The 26,289-nt window shown below is 44.9% G+C and overlaps 1 protein-coding gene across 1 annotated transcript in view; it reads left to right on the plus strand.

Annotated features, from left to right (window-relative positions):
* Positions 1-26,289, plus strand: part of Map3k1 (mitogen-activated protein kinase kinase kinase 1) — a 66,951-nt gene that overhangs the window by 34,999 nt on the left and 5,663 nt on the right. Inside the window, exons 2-17 of the mRNA XM_076551894.1 lie at positions 1,227-1,377; positions 4,860-5,060; positions 8,700-8,900; positions 9,649-9,765; positions 10,154-10,302; positions 12,723-12,844; positions 13,407-13,488; positions 13,741-13,918; positions 15,484-15,762; positions 17,862-17,983; positions 18,859-18,950; positions 19,212-19,401; positions 21,358-22,633; positions 22,966-23,118; positions 23,929-24,091; positions 25,835-25,966. Of these exons, the coding sequence (XP_076408009.1) occupies positions 1,227-1,377; positions 4,860-5,060; positions 8,700-8,900; positions 9,649-9,765; positions 10,154-10,302; positions 12,723-12,844; positions 13,407-13,488; positions 13,741-13,918; positions 15,484-15,762; positions 17,862-17,983; positions 18,859-18,950; positions 19,212-19,401; positions 21,358-22,633; positions 22,966-23,118; positions 23,929-24,091; positions 25,835-25,966 (3,608 nt within the window). The remainder of the gene's footprint in view (positions 1-1,226; positions 1,378-4,859; positions 5,061-8,699; positions 8,901-9,648; positions 9,766-10,153; positions 10,303-12,722; positions 12,845-13,406; positions 13,489-13,740; positions 13,919-15,483; positions 15,763-17,861; positions 17,984-18,858; positions 18,951-19,211; positions 19,402-21,357; positions 22,634-22,965; positions 23,119-23,928; positions 24,092-25,834; positions 25,967-26,289) is intronic.

Genomic DNA, 26,289 nt, shown 5'->3' on the forward strand with positions numbered 1-26,289 from the left:
CCTGACATTGTGCTGGCTGTGTGGTTCCCAGCCCTCCACGGTGTTGGCATTTCATGGGAGTCAGATGAGCATTTCTGCTCTGCTCCTGTTTATCTTGTGTGTTGTTTGTTTCGCCGAAGCTGCTGCCTCTGAGTTATGATTAACTGGAAAATTCCTAGACAAGTTCAAAGTTGACATTTTAGTAAGTTCAGGGTCATCATTCCTGGTGTTTCCACGAGAGCTTCCTCTCAGGGTAGAAAAGTATTATTCTTTAGCTTTACTGGCTTTCCAAAAACAGTTATTGAAGTTAGTCTAGAATTATAAAACTTGGTACTTCTCCCAGAATGCAGGTACTTAATCTTCCCTAAGAATAAGGCTTTGAAGTCTGTGCAGTGTGGGTATGTGCTTGTACATACATCGAGATGGGTATGTTTTGAAATTAGTAGTCTTCCAGAAAATGCCGCTTCACCTAATAGACTGTTAAATTAGTTCCCCAAAGTTTCTAGCTCAAAGATTATCTTAATTCTGGGGACTTGTCATTATGAAACGAAGGTCAAAATGTTTGTGGCAGGTCGTTTCCAAGTATACCAAGAGCTCCATCACTGTGTTCTTGCTCCAGGAACATGCAGACTTGAGCATTCAGGCAATGGGATGTTATTTCAGGATATAGTTCTGTTTAGATTCTGTGTGGTTTGTTCAACCTTTACTTAGTTTGTTAAGAAAATAAGCATACCTCCCCCAAACCTGTGTGCATTGACACTAATAGTTAGAAATTCTGGAATAAAGATACTAAGATACAAATAAGATAGTTCTTCCTTGTATATTATAATATTGGTGTGGTGGGCAGTCTTTGTGAACGTAGTGGTTAATGTTTTGGATTCATTTTGGTAACTCCTGGGAAAGAGCCTGCATTGATATTATTAGTAAGCCTACTAAGGTTCTAAGTAGAACCTCATTTTTTAGGGATACTATTAAAATTGATGGTAGCAGACAACATTCAGCAGTATCCACCTTAAACACAGTCAGGATCGTGTACACTGTTTTCATACCTTACCTCAGTCTTTTGTGGGTTTTATCACCTGTCTTTTCAGGTACCTGTAACCAGACTATAAAACAACCACACTGTTCACTTGTCCTTGGAAACTGTTTTTTGGTTTGTTTGTTTGTTTGTTTGTTTGTTTGTTTGTTTGGTTTTGTGTTTTGTTAATCTGACCTTTCTCTTTGTCCCATTTCTCCCTTGATTCTAGTCGAGAGATGGAGACGAAAGAAACCCTCAAAGGCTTGCACAAGATGGACGACCGCCCGGAGGAGCGAATGATCAGGGAGAAGCTGAAGGCCACCTGTATGCCTGCCTGGAAGCACGAGTGGCTGGAAAGGAGAAGCAGGAGAGGCCCTGTGGTGAGTGCCGTGGGCGTCTGTCTGTTCTGGGAAGGGAGCACGGAGGAAGTGAGAAACCCTGCGGTCGCTTCCTATTTACTGAACTAGGTCAGAATTCAAACCCGGCTCCCTAAGCAACTTCAGCTGCTGTAGGAATGTGTGTGGTGGAGCGCTTCAAGAACACTGCCCTCCAGTGTCAGCGTCTTACCCTTGGTAGTTTTATAACATGCTTTCCAAATCAAAATTCTAATTCATTTGTGATGTTTCATCTCTGACAAGGCCCAAGAATCTTATTTCCAGAAACCTCTCAGGAAAACTGGAAACAGTTAGATTAAATAGACCTAAGAGCTGGAAATTTATGGAATTTGTCAAAAGAATAACGAGGTTAAGAAAGACGAGAATACTGTATCCTGTGCCGTGGTTTTCCCACTAAAACCGTTGAGGATGGTGTTGTGAAATGCGCCTCTGCATTCATACACAGGAGGAAGTGCCCGCTGCCAGTCTGTTGATCGCATTTTGTTTATATTTTTCTCTTGAAGTAGAAATAACAGTGATAAGATTCATTCCACTCCGGCCAGGACCTGATAAAACCTCCCCACATAATCTTCTAGCCTTCATCCTCGTCCCATGGGCCTGTTTAAGGTTAACTAAACACGAAAGTGAACATGTAAACTTCTGAATTTGATCTTATGTGTGTTAGTGTCTCCCCTGCATGTCGTCTGTGTAGCATGTGCGCACCTGATACCCACAGAGGCTGGAAGAAGGCCTCAGATCCCCTGGGACTGAGTGTCAGAGGACTGTGAGCCATGTGGATGCTGGGATTCAAAACCCAGGTCTTCTGGAAGGACAGCAGCCAGTAACAGTAACCGCTGAACCTTCTCTCTGACCCCCAAAGTTTCAATCTACTCGTCAGTCACACTAGCCACCTTCAGGTGCTTGACACCTGTGTGACCAGTGTGGACCCCACAGCCCAGCGAGCGCTGTGGGAGGCCTTGCAGCTCACAGTTCCTCAGTAGCCCCAAGGCTTTGAATCCTCTGTTGAGGTGCCGTCTGCCATGCAAATACCACAGGAAAGGTCTGGCTGTCCTCTCCTGTCATCTCTCTGCTGCCATTGTGCCCAGCTAAGCGTCTGCATCTTTCCTTCACTTGAGGCTGCTCATGGGGTCCTTCACCGTTTCACTGATTGTAGAAGATGGAGAGAGAAATCATGGACTGAGCTTGTAGCGGTGGCAGTTAAGAAGGGCTTATTTCTACTCGGTCGCTGTGGAGCTCTCCTGAGCAGTGAGAGCCATCTGAAGTTAGAGCATGCTCCTCTCCACGCTCCTGGAGCTGGAGTTGCTCTGTGGTGTCGTATATCAAAGCCAACCACACTAATGTTAGATCGTTTAAAACAAATTTTTTTTTTCTCACTTTCTACTTTCCAGCAAATACTTAAATATCTTGCCTGTGTATGTAGGGCAGGAGGGAAGAGAGATGTATAGAACAAGAAATACAACATGTAATCCTTGAACATAATTGCCCATCCTGAATTTTATTGCTCATAGATTTCAAATTATCCTTAAGAAGTTTACTGTCTACTTGGGAGGTCTAATTTTATTTTTTTTTATTAAATTGCTTCAAGCCTTCTTAAAATAGTAAATAAAAAATAAATATCTCCAGATGGGAAATTAAGGCTCATACACAATAAGTCAAATAATGTGTAAAATAATGCAAAGCACTTAATGAGTAGGTGCCAGATGTGTAGAGTGAGCAGAAGAACAGTCAAGAATTAAGGAAAATGAAAAATGTAGACTAGGGGCCAATAAGATGCCCTAGTGGATAAAGGCTTACTCCAGGTCAGCCTGTCAGCGTGTGGTCCTCAGGATCCACCCAGTGGAAGGAGAGAACCAACTCACGCACGTTATTCCCTGACCTCTACATGGTACTGTGGAGTGTGCATGCCCTTGCCACCCCTGACCCCACATGTACACACCCCTGACCCCACATGGACACACCCCCGACCCCACATGGACACACCCCCGACCCCACATGGACACACCCCCAACCCCACATGGACACACCCCTGACCCCACATGTATACACACCTCTGACCCCACATGTATACACACCCCTGACCCCACATGTACACACCCCTGACCCCACATGGACACACCCCCTGACCCCACATGGACACACCCCCGACCCCACATGTATACACACCTCTGACCCCACATGGACACACCCCCGACCCCACATGGACACACCCCCGACCCCACATGGACACACCCCCGACCCCACATGGACACACCCCTGACCCCACATGTATACACACCTCTGACCCCACATGGACACACCCCCGACCCCACATGGACACACCCCCGACCCCACATGTATACACACCCCCTGACCCCACATGTATACACACCCCCGACCCCACATGGACACACATACAAACAAACAAATAAATAAATAAATGCAGCTTTTTAGAGGTTGGAGAGGTGGCTCAGCTGTGAAGAGCACACACTGTTCTTTTGAGGGAACTGAGTTTGGTTCCCGGCAGCCACATTGGGTGGCTCATAACCACCTGTAACTCCAGCTCCAGGGAGATCACTGCCTCTGTCATCCTCAGGCACCTGTACTCATGTGCACATATCCCCCACCATTAAAAACAATAAAAAAAAAAAAATAGAAAGAATGTAGGCTGCAGTCACAGAGGTTTTATGAACAGTAGGACTTTAACCAGAAGGTTAAAGGTGGGGGAGTTTCCCTCAAGTGAAATTGTACTGTACATAGGAGGAGGCTTCCACTGGACTGGGGATTCGGCCCGAGAGGCCTATATTTAAACTCGGCAATAGCAGCAGCAGGTTGTGTAAATTGCATGTTTCCAGTTTAAGAATTGGTCTTTAAGCTTGAAGCATCCCTGGCTTTTTCCAGCCCCTTAATCTTTCCCCCACTTCCTACTGAGATTTGAACCGAGGGCCCCAAGTGTGCTGAGCAATCAATCGCTCTACCACCAAGAGTGCTCTGGGCCCTTCCCTAGCTTATCTGTATCTTAAAATTATTATAAAATAACATTTTTAATGATAGTTTAATATCATCGAGTTGTATTTGACTACTTGAATTAATTCCCATTATTACTGCTTTTATGACCTACATTTTTTTTTTCAAAACAAATGAGCAGTTCTTGAAGTGCTAATTTTTCTTTATTCAATTCCTGATTCGTGTTAATTCTGAGTATTAAGTGAGCTAGAATTACAATAAATAGCACCTAGTAGTTTTCCTAAAATTTTGTGCAGTAACTTTAATTAGCATAAACACGAAATAATGATATTTGTGTAAGTAAAGATAGTCTCCCAACATTAGTGACATAAAGTAATACCAAATAGAATGTGACCTTTTGTCTGGTATGGTTGTGTTAATATTGTATAATAACTCAGATTTGTTTCCCACGCTGTGATGTTCAAGTGTACTTCTTTGTATATGTTTAAGTAATCAAAACATTGAACTATTTTTGTTTGATTCAGGTGGTAAAACCAATCCCTATTAAAGGAGATGGATCTGGAGTGAGTAACTTGGCAGCTGAGCCTCCAGGAGAAGGCCAAGTGAGCTCGGCCTCACCAGCCCCCAAAGGCCGACGCAGCCCGTCTCCTGGCAGCTCCCCGTCAGGGCGCTCAGCAAAACCGGAATCCCCAGGAGTGAGGCGGAAGCGAGTCTCCCCGGTGCCTGTAAGTTAAGATTTGAACCCGGCAGGCTCAGGTCTGCCGTCTGTTGACTCACAGCTCAGAAGGGTTGCCCAGCTGTGCAGCAGAGGCACAGCTGTGGAAGTGTCATCTGAAGGCCTGTGGGGGACTCGGAGATGCTTTCTGGGGTCTGTCAAGCTGAGACTAGTTCTGTAGGAAGACCGGTGTGTTGTCTCTCGTTCCTCGTTCCGTACACTAGTCACTGATAAAGTCGCTGGTGCTCTCACCCCAGTGAACACTGGACTGTGACATTAGAATTGAGGTTTCCCTTCAGTAGTGTGCATGCACTGTGTGAAAATCGGTTTACCACCTTTTCGTGCCTCCTGCCCCCTGCGTTTACTCTGTCTTAGAGAATTTTTGCTCTTTTTTTTTGCTATATATTGTCCACAAAAGAAAAGGATGCCTTTGTCAGAGAAACTTCTTTTTGACTCTCTTCCTTTTTCCTACTCTGTGGTGTGTGATCCAATGGAACACTTGGATGACGCACCTCTCCACACACTGAAGTACCGTCACCATCGAAGGGAAAGCCTGTGTGCTGTTTGTTGTTGGCGTCACAAGCTGGACCAGTCATCCTGTTTTTATGGAGCAAAATTATTAATTGGAAGAATGGCCAGCAGCGCGTGGCTGTTCAGACGTGTACTCAGCAGACCTTTTCCCCAAAGTGAACCAAACGAACTGTCTCATCAAGGGAAAGAGCGCGTTTTTGACCACTGATGAGGTTGGAGGTTCCAAAGCAAAAATGGAAGTTTTGGAAAACGATTTCTACTATGCCTTCCTGCTTCTTGGAATTTAGACTTTTCTCAGACTGACGATATAAAATGTTTTTTGGTTTTTTTTACATTATATAATTAAGTATATCTGTATGACTCAGTAAACCAGTATTTTCCAAATAGTATATGCTGAACTAAAATCACTCACAAGCTCCACTCAGGGTGTAAAGCGTACCCTATGGATTTACTGTGCCCTTCAGAGAAAGCCAAGACCGTTCTTTGAAGTTCACATCCCAGCTGCTTCCATGAGGCTGGAGAGGTGGCTCAGCAGTTAGGAGCACTGGGTGCCCTTCCAGGGGACCCAGGCTCCATGCCCAGCACCCGCAGGTGGCTCACAGCTGCATGGAATGCCAGTGTGGGGAATCTGATGCCCTCTTCCGGTTTTGTGGGCATTGAACACACACAGTGCACATACACACTTGGAGGTAAACACTTGCACACAAAATAGAGAAACAATCTGTTGTTTGAGCTTTGGGCTTATATTTGGGACCATGCGATCATAGAAAATAGGCATAGTTTTATTGAAAGGTGTAGCTAGAGTTTTCCTGCTTGGCCCACAGTCCCACAGCCACTCAGACCCAACCAAGTAAACACAGAGACTTATATTGCTTACAAACTGTATGGCCGTGGCAGGCTTCTTGCTAACTGTTCTTATAGCTTAAATTAATCCATTTCCATAAATCTATACCTTGCCACATGGCTCGTGGCTTACCAGCATCTTCACATGCTGCTTGTCCTGGCGGCGGCTGACAGTGACTCCTTCTGCCTTCCTGTTCTTTCTTTTCTCCTCTCTGTTAGTCCCGCCTATACTTCCTGCCTAGCCACTGGCCAATCAGTGTTTTATTTATTGATCAATCAGAGCAACACATTTGCCATACAGAACATCCCACAGCAGAAAGGCTCTAAAATACTCCTTCCCCTGGTCGCCAGATTCCTTTTATATGTGTGCTTAAATCACCACATGTCACAGCAGAGCAGGTGAGGCTTTTTATATTAAATCAGACATCAGAGGGATGTGCAGAAGGACAGTCACAACTGCTAGTGGTGGAAATCAATGCTCATTGAAACCCTTCCTGAGTTTGAAGAGTAAGCGAGCGGATGAAGGGCAGAGAGTGCAGTTGTGAAAGCTGTGAACCCCAACCAAAGCACACTGCATTACCAACACTGTAACTTACTAGCTCAGACATTTGGAAGTTGGGAGCAGGAGCTTGTCCCCGCTCCTGATGGCCTCTGCTCAAACCAAGCTTGCTTCCTGGCCCATGCACTGCCTCATCTGCAAAGCTCACGCCAATGGGGCTGTTGGCATCTACCTCCCTGCATGGCTGCATGGCTGCATGGCTGCATGGCTGCTGAGTTGGAGCAGAAGCTGCTGGCCTGCGAGCTCTTCTTAGGCCCCCATTTGCATCTTGGTTTCATGAGGCCTCAAAGCAAAGGAGGACCGTGAATATATATCAACAGAATCGCCTCGTCCCATCCTGCCTCCCCCAGACCACCCCACTTTTAGAGCACAGTAAGGCCGAGCTGACACCGTTGGCCTGGAGTTGTTTCTAGACTTGGAAATCAGACAGCTTTAGTCGATCACAGACAGACAGCCCGTTTGTTACATAACCAGGGTGTGCCTGTCGCACACACCCCAGTATGGCAAAGACTCATGGTAGCTAGTCCAGCCATTGCTTCACCTTGCTTTGTGTTGAGCCTAGGAAAGCTGGCTGTGGGCATTGCTAAATCAACTCTCTGAAACTCCAGGTTTGAGTGCTGCCCAACTCATGGGCTTGTTCTTTGCTCCAATAAACTGTTGTTTATCTCCAGTGTCTGTTCACAGCAGTCTCTTCATTAGCCCTAGGCAACCGCTGGCCTATTTTGCCTATGTGTTTGCCTTTTATGGATAGTCTTTCATGGCAGGCACCTTCGACTTGGGTCCTGTCACAGCACGCACTGGTGCTCCGTTTTCAATTGTTGACTGTCCTTCTGTGTGCCCCTGCACCACGTTTTGTTGATCCGTTCATCAGATGGGCTGCATCTTCCTGTGGGCTGTTAGGAATAATACTGGTGTGAACATTCACATAAAAGTTCGTATCTAGGTAATAGCCTCCTTTCTCTTGATTTCATACTTACGGGTGGGATGCCTGGGTGGAAAGTTTAACATTTTCAGAGACTGTTAAACTGTTTGCCACAGCAGCGGCACACTTTACACACCACCAAAGGGTTCTGGGATGCTTCATGGTCTGGCTACCACTTATTCAGTCCGGGTGTCTCCACCAATCATAATTCCTGCTGGATATTGATGGCAGGACCAAGTTCTGGGGGAAATGAGTAGCGTGGCGAGCATGCTGCTTGTGACTGACCACAGCAGGATTTGGTCGGCCTCCGGTAGGGCGTTTTAAAGGAGGAAGAGTGCAGAGTGTAGCTGGGAGGAGTCCATGACTGTGTTTTTGAATCCCGTCCTAGAGAGCCCCCGCCAGAGCCTTCAGTAGAAGCCAGGAGATTGCGTGTTTGCACTCATGCTAGAAACAGCATTTTCCTGCTTATGGTGGTCACTTTTAATACCCTTAATTTGGGTTTGCATAGTACTTTAGAAGACGCAAGTTTATGGAGTAGTTTGTAAAATGACCATATGAATGTCTCTCAGGCAAAGATCTGTCATCACTTCTAGGAATGACTGTGAGTTTAGAAGTCCTTCTAAAATGAATGTGTCAGATACCAGCATTTTGCTTTTTAGTATACTTCATACATGAAGTTTCCCCCCACCCCCAGAATATCGTCTGCCACATGACTTTCTGCTATGACCTTTTTTGAATATTAATTTCTTATCAGGAAGTGAGAAATAAACCTAATAAAAAACAATGTTGTAAAGTTTCAGAGCGGCAGAATTACACCACCCCGAAGAGCCCCGTCACCAGATGGCTTCTCTCCATATAGCCCAGAGGAGACGAACCGCCGTGTGAACAAAGTGATGAGGGCCAGGCTGTACCTCCTGCAGCAGATAGGACCCAACTCCTTCCTGATTGGAGGAGACAGTCCGGACAACAAGTACCGCGTGTTCATCGGGCCTCAGGTAGTGTTTGGCGCTGTTTTACGTCCCATTAGTATATGGTCCCATTTCAAGTCTGTACTATTCAATGATGTTGTTTCTTTTTCTGTGGTTGGAAACTGCATGCAGAGCTTCATGTTCATTAAATAAGTATTACCTCATTCCCAGACATAGGCTTCTTTTAGTCTTTCCTTGGGTGTTTTTTGGTTTGGTTTTGTTTTTGCAAGACAGGGTTGCTCTGTGTAGTCCCGGCTGCCCTGGAACTCATTTTGTAGACCAGGCTGGCCTCAAACTCAGAGATCCACCTGCCTCTTCCTCCCCCAGTGCTGAGATTAAAGGGGTGTGCAACCACCACCCGGCTTTGTTTTCATTTTGCTTCAGGGTCACACGGTGCCATCCAGCTTGTTTCAGTCCCCTTTGTAGCCTAGGCTTGCCCTGACTTCACAGTCATCATCCTGTCTGCAAGTACTTAAATTACAGGCATGTATGTGCCTGGCTCTCAATTTTATAAAGTGAGTTTAAAATGCATCCAGGCTATGTGTGATGTTTTTACTGTAACAGTACCTTGAACAAGATAAATTTAATCTGTTGAATAAGTTCATTGAAAATAGATTGTGTAGAAATATCTGTATCTTTATATGTGAGGATAATGAAAAATATTAATAGAAATGTTAATAAAATAGACTTAGAAATGCCCAAGCAGGATAGGCATAGATGTTCTGATGGACCCTCCCAGGTGGATTAACCCATGGGCTTTCTTCCTGTTCTCCAGAACTGCAGCTGTGGGCGTGGGACATTCTGTATTCACCTGCTCTTTGTCATGCTCCGAGTGTTCCAGCTGGAACCCTCTGACCCCATGTTATGGAGAAAAACTTTAAAGAATTTTGAGGTAATTTTTTTAATATATAGCTACAGTATAAAATTGGCAATAAACTTGTATGATACATCGTGAAATTTTTCCAAGATCACTGAATCTAAATAGACGGTGGCTGTGTTGGACATCTGAAGCTACTTAAGAATTATCTGATGCCTTGAAAATTCTTTGGGGATTTATTGAGGTGATAAGTGGTTTGGGGTTTTTTTTGTTTATTTGTTTCTAAACTATAAAAGATTTAAGTAAACACTGGCCTGCTGTAAAAAGCATTGTCCTTAGTAAATTGCATTCTTGTGTTTAAAGCCCTTAAATCAGCTTTCTGCAAATTAAGATGAATGATCCACCCTTTCATATGCATAATTATGGCATCAATATCATTGACACTATCTTTTTCCAATGTTAGGTTGAGAGTTTGTTCCAGAAATATCACAGTAGGCGTAGCTCAAGAATCAAAGCTCCATCTCGTAACACCATCCAGAAGTTTGTTTCACGCATGTCAAATTCTCATACATTGTCATCATCTAGCACGTCTACATCTAGTTCAGAAAACAGGTTAGTACTTGGCACGAAACTAAGCATCGCTCGAGTGGTGCGTCTTCATTTAGGAGTAATTTTTTATTTTACTTACTAAACTGCTTTACGACGATGTAATTATTGAGTCTTGGTTCCTCACGGTCAAGCAAAGGTAAGGGTTATTAAAGGTCACTTGAAGACATTTTGCTGTCCATACTGTACATTGGAAATGACACGTTAACGTGATGTCCCTTCTTGTGAGAAGCAGGTGGCAGGTGTCAAGTAAGGAGCGGCTGCTGTGGCAGACGTTACCTTAGCCAAGCACCTGATAGCACCGGTCCGTCCTCTTCTTACAAAAACCTGGCCAGGTAGATTTTATCACTGTTCGCAGACAACGAGGCTAGGGCAGTGTGAAGTAGAAGGAAACATCTGTGATTCTTCTATAAATAAATTATATACAAGGCAAGGTGGCTTTCCAAATGACTTTCAAGTATGTGATTTTTATGTTGTGTAACATCAGTACTTCATGCATAGATGTTTTCAGAGAATCTTTACCTGGGAGAAGGTAAGCATGTTCTCATTCAGTAGGCTGCTCAGCCGTAGGAGGAGGCACAGGAACTATCACTCACTCACAGTTACTACTTAGAGTCCGCAATGCTTCACAAACTGCATTGCCCAGTTGCTGGAAAGATGGCAACGCTAAACTCTGAAGGACACGAAATGCAGCCTAAAATAATAACCGTGGGTGCTTCCAAGTCTCTGGGATTACATGGAGACATCATCCTCTCTGTACCCTCCGTTTCCTTCTACTCCGAGGCACTACCTGTGGGTGCGAAAACGAGGTGGTTCGGGTACTGCAGAAAGCAGAAAGGGCGTCCCTGGTCCTGGGCACCCTGGTTTGAGAAACACTGGCTGTCCAGTGTCACCTTCGTCCCACCAGGCTCTAGGGTCTGACAACCTCAGAACACGGAGCACAGGGTGCAGTGGCCACTGGGCGAACAGGGTTTGGGGTTTTTGTTTGTTTGTTTGTTTGTTTGTTTGTTTGTTTGTTTGTTTCTGTCTGTGAAAAGCACAAATATTTGAACTTTTTTTAAGTTTGGATTCAGTGGATTGACTTTAGAATCCTAGAGCGTTTGAAGTTATTTTTGTGAAACTAAAGGTCTTCTGGCTTACTTAGAATGGATGAAACCAGGAGGGGTAATAGTATAACCAGAATTTGGGTGTCTTGACTCTTAACTCAGCTTTCTTTCTGTTAATCTTTGTCTCTTCTAAATAAGTGAAAGGAAGGAAGGAAGGAAGGAAGGAAGGAAGGAAGGAAGGAAGGAAGGAAGGAAGGAAGGAAGGAAGGAAGGAAGGAAGGAAGGAAGGAAGAAAAGGAAGGTTGATTTTTCTTTATTGAACTTCTAAAACCAAACTTACTTTTTTCTGCTTTATATTGAAGAAAGAGAACAAATGTTTAAAGCTTAAATCAGAAGTTTCTAAGATGATCAAAGATACTTTCTTACTATGAACTAGAATTTGAGGTTTCCAGGTGTATTGGTATAATCAGCAGCGTGGGCACAAAAGTTTCTCATATTGTAATATATCATGTTTAAGTTTTTGTTCATGTAATCACATGTTTTTATGGAAAAACTAAAATCAATTTAAAAAAAAAACCCTAAAGGATATTCATCTAGGGATCTAATTTTATAAAAATTTCAAATGGTATTTCCAAAGAATGGAAAATAGAGATAAGGGCTGGAGAGGTGGCTCGGTTGCTATTCCAGAGGACCCAGGTTCAGTTCCCAGCATCCACATGGCAACTCACAACCATCCATAACTCCAGTTCCAGGGGATCCAGCATCTTCTGGCCTTCACAGGCACGAGGCATGCATGTGGCACATATACGTACATACAAGCAAAACACTCATACACTTGCAATAAAAATTCAAAATAAAAAAAAAATTAAAGCAAATTGAAAATACACAAAACACTTCCAAAAACTGAAAGTGCAGAGATGAACCCAGAACCTCAGTGTACAGATAAAATGCATAAAGAGGGACAGACTAGCAAACATGCCCAGTCAACCCACTAACATTCTGAAAAATGCTTGATAAAAAATGCTCTGGGTGCAGAGGAGGAAGGTAGGAGAGAGATGAATTGGAACAAAATATAATGGCATATCTGTGTGGTGATGCCGTCGTGAAATCCATTACCTGGTACTTTTCCCCCATATACATATGTATGGGTTGTAGTTCCCGCATTAAATTGCATTCACAGTAAGAACAGCCTAACTCCCAGCACAGTCTGTGAGTCCGGCCGGTTCTGTGGATCTGCTTCTAGATTACTGAGTATCACTAGAAGTTACTGCCCTGCGGTTATCCAGTGATGCCGTCAGACAAGCATCTCTGCTTGATATGTGCGTGGTCTGGAGGAGTCGTAGACTTGGGTGCTCAGTGTTCTGCTTCCCTCTCTCGCAGCATAAAGGATGAAGAGGAGCAAATGTGTCCCATCTGCTTGTTGGGCATGCTGGATGAGGAGAGCCTGACCGTGTGTGAAGATGGCTGCAGGAACAAGCTGCACCACCACTGCATGTCCATCTGTAGGTGGCTCCTCTGTCCCCGCGCTCGCTCAGCCCGGCTGTGTTCTATTTATTACTGCAGCGTGGCTTGTGCAGAGAGTAGGGAGAGCAGAAGAAAGTCCTGCTTAAGCTCCCTGCATGTGAAGTTTCCAACCCATCGGGATTTAGGATCTGTGGAGATGTGGAAGTCCAGTGTGTATAGGGTGATGCGGGTGGAAACGGAAGGCGTTCAGACTTAAAAACTCCCAGCCCAAAGCCGTGAGGCGGGACGGAGGCGGAAGACCTGGCCGGCCTTTCCAGAGGGTGTATCTGAAAGACTAGCCACAGAATCAGGTGGGGCAGAATGCTTTGAAGGATGCTGAGCAAACAGTGTTGTCGTGAGTGACAGGGTAGCATTTGTGTGGGTACGAGCATCGGGATAGTTTACTCTGCCGCATTGGCCAGCTTTAAGATTGATACCCTGTCAAATTGTACGAGGCTCCCTCCAGAGCAGTCTACACTAGCTGTGAGGAATACTCAGAACTTAGATATGCTTAAGGGTAACATTTACATTTTTGTAATTGTTTTTCTGTATATTTTTCAGGGGCAGAAGAATGTAGAAGAAATAGAGAGCCTTTAATATGTCCCCTTTGTAGATCTAAGTGGAGATCCCATGACTTCTACAGGTAATAATTTTGAATTACTGATTTGTGTATTTATACAATATACAATATTTATCTAACGAAAAATTAAAATGACATTCTCTAGCCTCTCGTGGTGGCACACACCTGTGATCCCATCTTTTGGGAGGCGGAGGCAGGAGGATCATGAGTTCAAGGCTAGCCTGAGCTACAGTGAAGCTTTGTCTCCAACTAAGTACAGAGTGTGACTTATATCTGTTAATATTTTGCAGCAAATTTTGTGATCTTTCATTTTAGCCACGAGTTGTCCAGCCCAGTGGACCCCCCTGCCTCCCTGCGAGCTGTGTCTCAGCCAGTCTCCCCACAGCAGCCTGGGTCCCAGAGAAGGACCCAAGAGAGCAACTTTAACCTTACGCACTACGGAACCCAGCAGATCCCTCCCACTTACAAAGATTTGGCTGAGCCGTGGATCCAGGTAAGTAGTCATCACCTCATTCGTCTCTGGTGTCTGTCCCTTTCCCTCGGTTGTTTCTGACTTCGGAACACGCTTCGCTGTGTGACTCCTCACATGCTGGAGACTTTAATCCGGCTCTTCGTGTTAGTTCCTTTCTGTGTGTCTGCTGCACAGCTTACACTTGGAAGTTTCTTTGTGTTTTTCACCGACCTGGATGTGTCTCTCCCGAAGCTAACAAATGTGAAAGGCTGTGCGAGGAAGCGAAGTTCGGCTCTTCAGTGCTGGCTTTGCCCATGTGTAATCCCCAGTCCTGAGTCACAGCAGCTGATTCTGTTGGCTGCCATTTAACCTATTTCCCCTTTGTGTGTACTGGTCTATATCGGGCGCTTGCCGAGAGGACAGGTAAGGGTTCAGAATGGTCGTGGGTGTGGTGTTTCAGTTGCCTTTACCTCCTCAGAACAGTTTCTTGTCTTTGGTAAACAAAGGTTTGGGTTGGCCAACTTACAGATTATTGTCTTGGTTGCTGGGTGCTTGCTATGTTATTTTTAAAGGTAGGATCGATAGCCAGTGCTCCCAGGAGAGAGTGAGATGGTAGTGAAGCCAGTGGTCAGCATTTGGTCAGCTCTCAATTTGTGAGAGGTTAACTCATTCACTGTCTCCATCGTAGAATGTGCTGCTTTTCTGCTTTGTAACCCGCCCTTCATGACAACCCCCTGCTCCTTAGCAGGCTGATAAAATCCACAGGGTTCACAGACACACCTTAGCTCTTCCATCGGATTGTGAACAGTATTCCGCAAAGGCCCTGTCTGTGTCAGGGTCCCAGAGCTCTCCAAGTTCCTGCCGGCCTGTCAGATGCCATGCCGGAAGCTGTCATCAGCTGGGCTGGGCTTAGGCCTTAGGTGTCACGCACGCCTTTCATCCCAGCACTCGAGGCAGAGGCAGGCAGATCTCTCTGAGTTCGAGGCCAGCCTGGTCTACAAAGCAAGTTCCAGGATAGCCGGGGATACACAGAGGAACCCTGTCTTGAAAAAAACCAGGAGGGAGAGGGAGAAAAGAATGCTCAGTAGACATTCTCAGACGTTTCTAAATCCCATGAAGTCGACAGTCAAGGACCTGGGCAGATAGACAGCTCAGTCAGTCAGGTGTTTGCATGGGACCCTGAGTTTGATGTCCGGCCCCCTGCAGAAAGCTGGGTGTGTTGTACTAGCAATCCCAGCTCTGGGAAGGTGAGACAGCTGGGCCCTTGGGGCTCAGTGGCTAGCTGGCCTAGCCTAATTTGTGAGCCTGATGGAATACTCCATTTCAAAAATAAATAAATCCAAAGTGTACAGCTCCTGGGAACACCAGCTGAGGTTAACCCCTGGCCTCCACAATGTACACACATGTACCTGAGTATCCATGCCCTCACAGAAGACTGTGTATATATTATTAAAGTTCTCAATTGTAAAACATTCGACAATCAAAGTTATCTATCAATTATAGTAAAGAATTGAGAAGTGGCCAGTTTTTCTTTAATCATCAGAAACTGTCCTTAACCATGCCATAGGTCCGTTGATTTCTCACCGCATTGTGTTTGTTCAATATAGGTGTTTGGAATGGAACTGGTTGGCTGCTTATTCTCTAGAAACTGGAATGTAAGAGAGATGGCCCTCCGGCGTCTGTCCCACGACGTTAGTGGGGCCCTGCTGTTGGCAAATGGGGAGAGCACTGGAAACTCTGGAGGCGGCAGCGGGGGCAGCCTGAGTGGGGGAGCGGCCAGCGGGTCCGCCCAGACCAGCATCTCAGGGGACGTGGTGGAGGCCTGCTGCAGCGTGCTGTCCACGGTCTGTGCCGACCCTGTCTACAAAGTGTACGTTGCTGCTTTAGTAAGTACATCACTCCGTAACCGTATCTTTATGAGTTGGCTTTCTTGGGGCTTTTGTGGGTACTAATTTTAAGAAACAAGAAATCTACTTTACCTAATTTAACTTTAGAAAATCCAAGTTTTTTTATCCTATAGTCCTAAGAAATTACAATATTCCATTTTATCTCTCTATATAATTTTACTGATTTTAATCTGTTCATGATTTCTTATGCACTGTTTACTTTTCTCCCGTGTAGTAGTAATGTCTTGCTATTCATGGTTTGTTTGTTTGTTTGAGATTTATTTATTTATTATGCCTATAGTGTTCTGCTGGCGTATATACCTACATACCAGAAGAGGGCACCAGTTCTCATTATAGATAGTTGAGAGCCACCATGGGGTTGCTGGGAATTGAACTCGGGACCTCTGGAAGAGCAGTCAGTGCTCTTAACCTCTGAGCCATCTCTCCAGCCCCTCATATATTTTCTTCAATGAAGACATCACATATGACCAAATTAAAACTTCTTGATGGCCTGGTATGGTGATGCCATGCCTAGAAACCCAGCACTGGAAAGGGGGAAGGTAGAGGATCAGGAGTTAAGTTGATCTTGAGCTCTCCAGGGAGCCCAGGGCTAGCCTGGGCAACAGGAGACCCTGTCTCATGAAACAGAAACAACCAAGTAAAAATAGGACTAGAAAATGTCCTTTGAATTTTGTTGTTTTGTTTGTTTGTTTTGATGTATGGAAACATTAATGAGTATTCATTTTTAATAAAAAATGTTCTTGGCTTCAGTAAACATGGTGAAAAATTTCAGAAAATGGTCCCATGTTACCTTGGTTTCTTTCCTGTAACTGTGATTTAAAAAAAAAAAAAAAAAAAACACCCTGACAAAAGCCTCAAGAAGAAAGGGTTTGTTCTGGCTCACAGTTCCAGGTTCCAGTCCATCATGGCAGAAACTCCTGGGAGCTGGCCACATTGCATCCTGGCAGGAAGCTGGGAAAGGCAGGTGTATGCACACTTGTACATGGTTCACATTTACTCATGTAGCCAGCTCCTTCACAGTGAAGATGCTAAGCACATCAGTTAGCAAAAATCAAGACAGTCCCCAGCCTGGGCCCAGAGGCCCATCTCCTAGGCGATTCCAGATTCTGTCAGATTGATCATTGGAACTAACCACCATGCATGCCGTAGACATAGGTTGTTTTGACTGTTAGAACTTGTCTCTCGGGAGTAGGAGAGCATGATGAGAAGGTCATTTGACCTTTTCCACTCGGAGATTCCCATCTCCTTGAAGCACTGTTTCTCAGTCTCAGCACTGGTGTGTGGGTCAGATAATTACCTGGGGGAGGGGACACCAGAGGTGCTGTCACTGGAGGATGTTTCCAACTGAGGCTGTCTGACCACTAGATACTAGCTAGTAGCAAACCTTCTCCATTGTCTGTCATGATGAAGAATGTCTTCAGGCCTGACTACCAAATGACCCCTGGAGCTCAAATTCACACACCCTCCCCAGAAATCCCTGCCTTAGGGTAATTCTTGAAAAAGAAAACATTTAGTGGAGAGGGATTGGATGTGTGGTCCATAGCTGTGTGTGGAAAAGGGAGGACCACTTGCAGAAACCAGTTAGCTCCTTCAATATGGGTTCTGGGGCTCAGACCCAAGTCTATCATGTTTGGTGACAAGTGCCATTGGCCACTGAGCCGCCTCACTGGCATGATTTCTTACCTGATCTGTTTACACCTCAGTCTCCAAGCTACCTCTTGCAATCTTTTTTTTTTTTTTCTAACTCACACCCTAAGAGTTGGGTCTAGTAAATAAATGGTCCTTTTGAGAAGCATGAGTGGCTATGAATATAAATTGGGATCAGAAGTCAGTGACCTCGAAAGCCTTCACAACTAGATTACTAACCATCTAGTGTGTTGGGAGTAGCCAAGGATGTCTGGACATGGAGCAGATGTTAGAGCCTTGACTCCAACTCTCCTACGTCACTCTGGGAGCACGCTGTGGTTATCCATGTCTGTTATTACTTACTTGTTTGCTTAGATTGTCTCAGCTTAGGACATTTTCTTGGTTGCATTTTGAAGATAGTTAAACTGACTTTCAGGTTTTTTTCTCCCCAGAAAACGCTGAGAGCCATGCTGGTGTATACACCGTGCCACAGTTTGGCAGAAAGAATCAAACTTCAGAGACTTCTCCGGCCAGTCGTGGACACCATCCTAGTCAAGTGTGCAGATGCCAATAGGTAAGGCCTCACTTTCAGATACCCGGGCCATACCTCACACCTCAGGTTGATACATCTATGCTAGTGAATCTTCAACTATTAGCACGTCGTAATGTGAGACCTGAAATCAAAACAGGGCTTAGAGGACTAGGGAAAGAAACCCCAGTGGCAAGTAAAAGCCAGGCCAGCAAAGTGCATGGAGCTGCTGCACATCTGATGGATTGTGATTGTAGGATTCTAAGCTGGAGTCCAGTCAACAAGAACACTAACTGGCATACAGAACCGTAAGGAGTAAACGGACTGTAGAGAACATGTAACGTTATACCCGCCTCTGCCTCAGGTGGATTAGAAAAGAGTCCTGGTCCATTATGTGATGGAACTTTACTGTAATTATGAGAGTTCTTAACGATTCTTAAGTTTCATGTCTTCCCACAATAGTCTTCAAAACTGACAGTGAACGGTGGTGACGGTAGACGTGAGCGCAGGCCATACCTCGTTTAGACCAGTGGACAGGAAAGCTCACTTTCAGTTAATAAGCCATGAGAGGTACCTTGGCAGTTCCCGTCTCCACATCCCAGCGTGTCCGGCTCAGCTCCGTCTCCCTCATTCTGCGGCTGCTGCTGCTGCTCAGTCCAGAGTGTCCTCACTCTGGTATTCCTCTCTCCACGTCAGGAGTTAGTTTTGTAGGGAGTGTGTCAGTGTGCAGGGCACATCTTGCTTTCCAGCGTGAGGATGGGTTTGGATGGCAAGTAGCAGGCAGCCCGCTTCCTGGAGCTCTGCAGTTGGGCCGTTGACCCGAGGCCATTGCTTGAACGATTGCAAACATCAGGAATGCTGTCGAGAGATTTCATGTACTTGCTGCTCACCATTGAACTGTTGCCCTTCTTTCTCGGCAGCCGCACGAGTCAGCTGTCCATATCAACGCTGCTGGAGCTGTGCAAAGGCCAAGCAGGAGAGCTGGCAGTTGGTAGAGAAATACTTAAAGCTGGTAATAACTTCTAATTTAAAATTAATGGAGCACAATTTATTGTTTTCCTTGACCTAAGATTTCTCAAGGGACTGTTATAAAATATTGGAGTAAATTTTATAAATTGATTCATTCAGCTGTTTTAAAAATAGGAGTTAATTTAAGAGAAGTCCTTAAGACTAACAACCCAGAGCGTTTTTATGGGCCTTCCCCCATCTGACCATGTTTTGTTTTAGAATTTTGTAACACTGTTTCTCTGCCGTTTGTTTTTGTCTTCCGTAGGATCCATTGGTATTGGTGGTGTTGATTATGTCTTAAGTTGTATTCTTGGAAACCAGGCTGAATCAAACAGCTGGCAGGAACTCCTGGGCCGCCTGTGTCTTATAGACAGACTGCTGCTGGAATTTCCTGCTGAATTTTATCCTCACATCGTCAGTACTGACGTCTCCCAAGCTGAGCCTGTTGAAATCAGGTAATTTCTCTTGTGAAAATCAGTACTCCCCTCTTCTTGCTTGCTCACATGTCCCCAAGTTGCATACTAGCACCTCAGTCAGTACTTGATTTTAGAAACCTGTAGCTAGAGTTTTCCTGCCGTTCCCACAGTCAGGACAAATCTTTGTCACCCACCAGTCCCACAGCCGCTCAGACCCAACCAAGTAAACACAGAGACTTATATTGCTTACAAACTGTATGGCTGTGGCAGGCTTCTTGCTAACTGTTCTTATATCTTAAATTAATCCATTTCCACAAATCTATACCTTGCCACATGGCTTGTGGCTTACCGGTGTCTTCACATGCAGCTTGTCATGGTGGCGGCTGGCAGTTTCTCTGACTCAGCCTTTTGCTTCCCAGAACTCTCCTCTCTCCTTGTCCCACCTACTTCCTGCCTGGCCACTGGCCAATCAGTGTTTTATTTATTGACCAATCAGAGCAATTTGACATACAGACCATCCCACAGCACTTCCCCTTTTCTTTTTTTTTAAAAAGGAAGGTTTTAACTTTTACACATCTCCAAAGCCAGCTTGGTATATTTGGGAATTTGGGCGTAGCTTCTCTTACTACTTCCTGCTGGAGGGGGGCGCCTTATGGGGACACAAAGAAAATTTTAGGATCATGGAGTAGTCTGTGAGGCTGTTTCATCTGAGCCAGTTGCCTTGAAATGATTTTGGATGTTGGATCATCTGGGCCATGGTGTCATCAGAGACCTTTCAGGTGGTCTTGGCTAGTCAGACCTGATGTCTTAATCTGGAACAAATCCATAGCCTCTGGCTTTCTGTAGAAACAAAAACAGAGCCTCCTTTCCAAAGCAACATATCCTTAAATCCAAATTTTGAAGTCAAGGTACCTTTAAAATATACACTTTGGCATAACTCAACAGCTTTTGCAATCAAATGTTTTTCTTCAGTTACAAATATCAAAGAGAACATAATCCAGATTCTCTGTGTGGTAGCCATCTTTACATGGCTTATTTTTTATATTACCTTGAGCCTATTGCTTTAAACTGCAGCCTTCTAAGCCTGAAACAGTGCTGTGGCTGCTGGCTCCGCCCACTTCAGCTTCCCAACATGGCAGTGGTACGTTTTCCACCAGCTCTGGGAGCCATCGTGGGTCTATGCTTTTATCCAAGCAGTGTGTAGCCCAGAAACCTCTTTTTTTGTTTTGTACTAGCAAAGGCTAAATCCACCACCCAGCTTAATGTGCCACTTGCAGAGGCCTCATTCCCACCATACTGCAGATCGAGCTTGCACGCTAGGAACCCACCAGTAGCTCAAACCGGCAGGCTGCTGCTCATTTGAGAGAGACAATTAGGAAGCTGTTTTTAGCTCCATTTTAGAATCTTTTCTCAGGTTTTAGGTAGGAACTCTTGCCAACACGTTGGGCGCCATTTGTAGCTAGAGTTTTCCTGCCTTGCCCACAGTTAGGACAAATCTTTGTCACCCACCAGTCCCACAGCTGCTCAGACCCAACCAAGTAAACACAGAGACTTATATTGCTTACAAACTGTATGGCTGTGGCAGGCTTCTTGCTAACTGTTCTTATATCTTAAATTAATCCATTTCCATAAATCTATACCTTGCCACATGGCTTGTGGCTTACCGGTGTCTTCACATGCGGCTTGTCATGGTGGCGGCTGGCAGTTTCTCTGACTCAGCCTTCTGCTTCCCAGAACTCTCCTCTCTCCTTGTCCCACCTACTTCCTGCCTGGCCACTGGCCAATCAGTGTTTTATTTATTGACCAATCAGAGCAATTTGACATACAGACCATCCCACAGCAGAAACCTGAAGAGCAGGCTACTTTTAGTTAAACATTTACAAATTCTTCATGCAAAGATTGTTTTTGTGTACAAGGGCAGGTATAAATTGCCATTTTTCAAATGGCCGTATTTTTTCGATGGTTTGAGGGTGTTTTGCTTTGTTTTTCTTCCAGGTATAAGAAGCTGCTGTCCCTTCTGACCTTCACTTTGCAGTCCATTGATAATTCCCACTCGATGGTTGGCAAGCTCTCTCGAAGGATCTATCTGAGCTCTGCGAGAATGGTGACATCGGTGCCCGCTGTGTTTTCCAAGCTGGTGACAATGCTGACCGCTTCCGGTTCCACGCACTTCACCAGGATGCGCCGGCGTTTGTTGGCGATTGCAGATGAGGTAGAAATCGCTGAGGTCATCCAGATGGGTGTGGAAGACACTTTGGATGGGCAACAGGACAGCTTCTTGCAGCCCTTGGGCCCGACCAGCTCTCCTGAGAACAGTTCCCTGGAGCACACGGTCCACTTAGAGAAAACTGGAAAAGGGTTATGTGCTACGAGACTGAGTGCCAGTTCAGAGGACATTTCGGACAGACTGGCCGGCATTTCCGTGGGACTTCCTAGTTCCACAGCGACAGAACAGCCAAAGCCAACGGTTCAAACAAAAGGCAGACCCCACAGTCAGTGTTTGAACTCCTCTCCCTTGTCTCATTCCCAGATGTTTCCAGCAGTGCCGACCCCTTGTTCCTCTGCCCCATCTGTCCCAGCTGGCTCTGTAACAGATGTTTCTAAGCATAGACCTCAGGCATTTGTTCCCTGCAAAATACCTTCCACATCTCCTCAAACACAGCGCAAGTTCTCTCTACAGTTCCAGAGGAACTGCTCGGAGACCAGGGACTCGGATAAACTCTCCCCAGTCTTTACTCAGTCAAGACCCCCACCCTCCAGCAACATCCACAGGCCAAAGCCATCTCGACCCATCCCAGGGAGTACAAGCAGACTGGGGGATGCCTCCAAGAAAAGCATGACACTCGATCTGAACGCCGCTTCCAGATGTGACGACAGCTTCGGCCGCAGCAGCAGCAGCAGCAGTGGTAACGCCGCCGTTATACCCAGCGACGAGACAGTCTTCACCCCAGTGGAGGACAAGTGCAGACTGGATGTCAACACAGAGCTCAACTCCAGCATCGAGGACCTTCTGGAAGCATCGATGCCTTCAAGTGACACAACGGTCACTTTTAAGTCGGAGGTTGCGGTCCTCTCTCCTGAAAAGGCTGAAAACGACGATACATACAAAGACGACGTCAGTCACAATCAGAAGTGCAAAGAAAAGATGGAAGCTGAAGAAGAGGAAGCTTTAGCAATTGCCATGGCAATGTCAGCATCTCAAGATGCCCTCCCCGTAGTTCCTCAGCTACAGGTGGAAAACGGAGAGGACATTATCATCATCCAGCAGGATGTGAGTCGAGTCTTCAAACCGTTTACAGTCTCCTTGGGGCATGGGAAGATCTAGGAGAAATTGCTGCTTTTGATAACTGAGGGTTTTCCATGTATAACTAAGTATGTAGTAGTAATTTTGAGTCATTACAATAGCAGTACTTGCCTATTTCAGAGATACTTCTGGCTGATTCTGAAATGATTCTCATTTACACATATGTGATACTCTTGTTAACATTGTCCTTTCAGAGGTCAAATTCATAGGTGGTTTGGGAATTACGGTAGTATTTCCTCAGACTAATTTTACAAGATCCTGCTCTTTTAACAGAATGATTGCTTTTGTTTAACGTGCAGACACCAGAGACCCTACCGGGACATACCAAAGCAAAGCAGCCTTACAGGGAAGACACTGAATGGCTGAAAGGTCAGCAGATAGGCCTTGGAGCATTTTCTTCTTGTTACCAAGCACAAGATGTGGGGACTGGAACCTTAATGGCTGTCAAACAGGTTGGTATCGGGAGTCCAGGGTGAAACTGTTCAAACTGTGAAATGAAGCGTGTGCAGCTAGAGAGACAAAGGATGGGATGCTGGGGTCTTCGCGCTTCAGTGTCAGACAGGGTCTCACTGTGTAGCCCAGGCTGGCCTCAAGCGTGGCACCTCCTTGCCTCCACTTCCCTAATGTCTGGATTACAGGATTGTGTCACCACACTTAACGGTTTCAGAAAGCTTCAGACTCAAAGTAGGTATTACCAAAAGCAGCACCAACCTGAATTCTGCTATGAGAAGTTGAAGCTGGTCATTGTGAGATGTCCAGCCAGTGTCAAGATGGCCGGAGAAATGCTTTGTCATTCCTGCCCCTCTCCACCTGTGCCAGTTGAAGATTTCTGTCTGTGCTCTGTCCTTCTGTCATGAGCACACTTACAAATGCATGCAGTGAGCATGTATGCATAATAGAGTGAGCACACATACGTGCAAAAATAATGACTTCATTCAGTCATACTGTTTGTTCCTCTGCAATTGGCTGTTCTCATTCTTACTGTTTTTATACAGTTCCAGTCCAGCACCCTCCCCTTTTATCATTTTTCTGATTTCTACAGTTTCTTAAGCTATATTCTTGCTGTCTAAAGTTACCTGACTTGTGTTCCCTGTTGATCTGTTGGTTTTACGTAAAGAATACTGCATCCATGAGGGTAGATGGCTAAATTCCATTTGCTGTCAGTGTTTCAGATAGTTTGGGTTTGTCTAGTTTAGGTCAGGTTGTTTGGAACACAGAGAACATCAGAACTCAAAATCTTGTCAACGTGTTTATTAAAACAGGTGACGTACATCAGAAACACGTCTTCTGAGCAGGAAGAAGTGGTGGAAGCGTTAAGGGAGGAGATAAGGATGATGAGCCATCTGAACCATCCGAACATCATCAGGATGTTGGGCGCCACGTGTGAGAAGAGCAACTACAACCTCTTCATTGAATGGATGGCGGGTGCGTTCACAGTATAAAGCATGCATGAGTGCGCGGGCTTAACTTTCTTCTAGTTAAGGGTGATTTACTGAATACTTCATTTAAAAATAAATACCTTTGGATCTCTAAAAAACAAGTCATTCCTAACGTACAAGCATACACAAACAAATAGTCTATATTTTAAATATAGTAAACAGTAAAGTTTTTCCATCTTGATGTTTTCTTTTGTTGTACTTGGAATCGAGCCCAGAGCCTTGTACATGCTAGGCAAGCACATTACCGTAACTGAGTGACAGTCCCCATCCCAGCAACCTTTCTCAAGAGTGATTTCGTGACTTGGTGCATAAGAATCTTTTCCTTTTCCAAACCTGGATTATATGAATTCTGTGTTCTTCCGGATTGTCTTCACTAATTGTGAATATGTAAGAAATGTTTCTAACAACATGAAAGCCGAGCAGGGCATGTGCCTGCAGTCGGCTCTCAAGAGGCTGAGGCAGCAGGGTGGTCTGTTCAAGCCCAGCCCAGTCTTTAAGAGGGGAGAATCTGCCTCAAAAAGAAAGCAACTAACTGGGGCTGGAGAGATGACTCAGAGGTTAAGAGCACTGACTGGTCTTCCAGAGGCCCTGAGTTCAATTCCCAGCAACCACATGGTGGCTCACAGCCATCTGCAATGAGATCTGGTGCCCTCTTCTGGCCTTCAGTCATACATGCTGTATACATAATAAATAAATAAATAAATAAATAAATAAATAAATAAATAAATAAATAAATAAATAAATAAATAACTGCAACTAACTGGGCAAACTACATAAATTAATATGTAATCTGAAAACCTTCCTGCAGAAGGAACAGCCCTGAGGCATAAAGTTAAACCTCGTCCTCTTGAACATAGACTGAGTTTACTTCTCTAATATGTATAACAGCGACTCAGTCATGTGATGACTAGGTTATTTAGCCAGTTAAGTTCTTGTGTGATTTAAGAGTGCATTTTTAGTTCATGTTTGTGTGTGCTTACTAGCATGGATGCGTGCACATGTGTGCATATGGATGTCACCTCTGTCTCTCTCCGCCTTTGTTTTTTGAAACAGGGTCTCTCTGAACCTGAAGCTTAGTTGGGCTAAGCTGGCTGGCCCATAGCGAGGCTACAGACACACACCACCATGCTCAGCTTCTTAATGTGGGTTCTGGGGATTGAACCCAGGTCTTCATACACGCATGACAGGCACTCTACCTACTGAACTGTCTCCCCAGTGGCACCCAGGAGTTCTCCAGACCCTTACCTGTTGTTTTTCATGGGGACATACAGAACAGATGGGTTGGCTCTCACAAGTGCTTATAAGTGAGGTTCATTGAGATTCTGACTTTGGTACATGTATTTGATGCCTGACTGCCTTCTTGCTCCTCCCCCGCTCTTTATCTTCTGCTAAATAACATATCACTGTTGTTTACTTGATTCTGGAATAGTGTATACACTTTGATTGAAAAAAGAAAGGCATAGAATCTACTTTGCGCAATTAGTTCAATCTAAAATGTATAACTTAGTGCTTTCTAAAATCTTGGCCCTGTAGTAAGCTGGTTTCATGAGGGTTCTGTAAAAAATGTTTCCTAATTTACAGTTTGAGGTACTATAGGAAATCAATTTTACTTCTGATATGCTATGAGTTCAACATTTCCTATGAGCTCATATAGTGTAAGCTTAAGAAGCTAGAGTGATAAACAAGTGTAGTTCTGGCCAGGTTCACAACAGTTGTGTTGGTCTTTCAGGAGGTTCTGTGGCTCATCTCTTGAGTAAATATGGAGCTTTTAAGGAGTCAGTAGTCATTAACTATACTGAGCAGTTACTCCGCGGCCTTTCATATCTCCATGAAAACCAGATCATTCACAGAGATGTCAAAGGTAAGAACCTTAATACTTTCTAGTGACAAGAAAGCAAACGTAACTTTTAACCTTGACCTTTGATGATTTCTAACACAAGTTTGGTATTAAATAACCCTATGAATATTAGAACTAAAAGGACCCTTAAGTGTCTTCAGTCCGCCAGGCAATGGTGGCATACTCCTTCAATACCAGCACTCAAGAGGCAGAGGCAGGCAGATCTCTGTGAGTTCAAAACCAGCCTAGTCTACAGAGCATGTTCTAGGACAGCCAAAGCTGTTACACAGAGAAACTCTGTCTCAAAAAACAAAACAAAGTCTTCAGTCCACCTTTCTGGTTGTGTA

Source organism: Peromyscus maniculatus, chromosome 15 (genome assembly GCF_049852395.1).
Source record: "Peromyscus maniculatus bairdii isolate BWxNUB_F1_BW_parent chromosome 15, HU_Pman_BW_mat_3.1, whole genome shotgun sequence".
In the NCBI taxonomy this organism is placed as follows: Eukaryota; Metazoa; Chordata; class Mammalia; order Rodentia; family Cricetidae; genus Peromyscus; species Peromyscus maniculatus.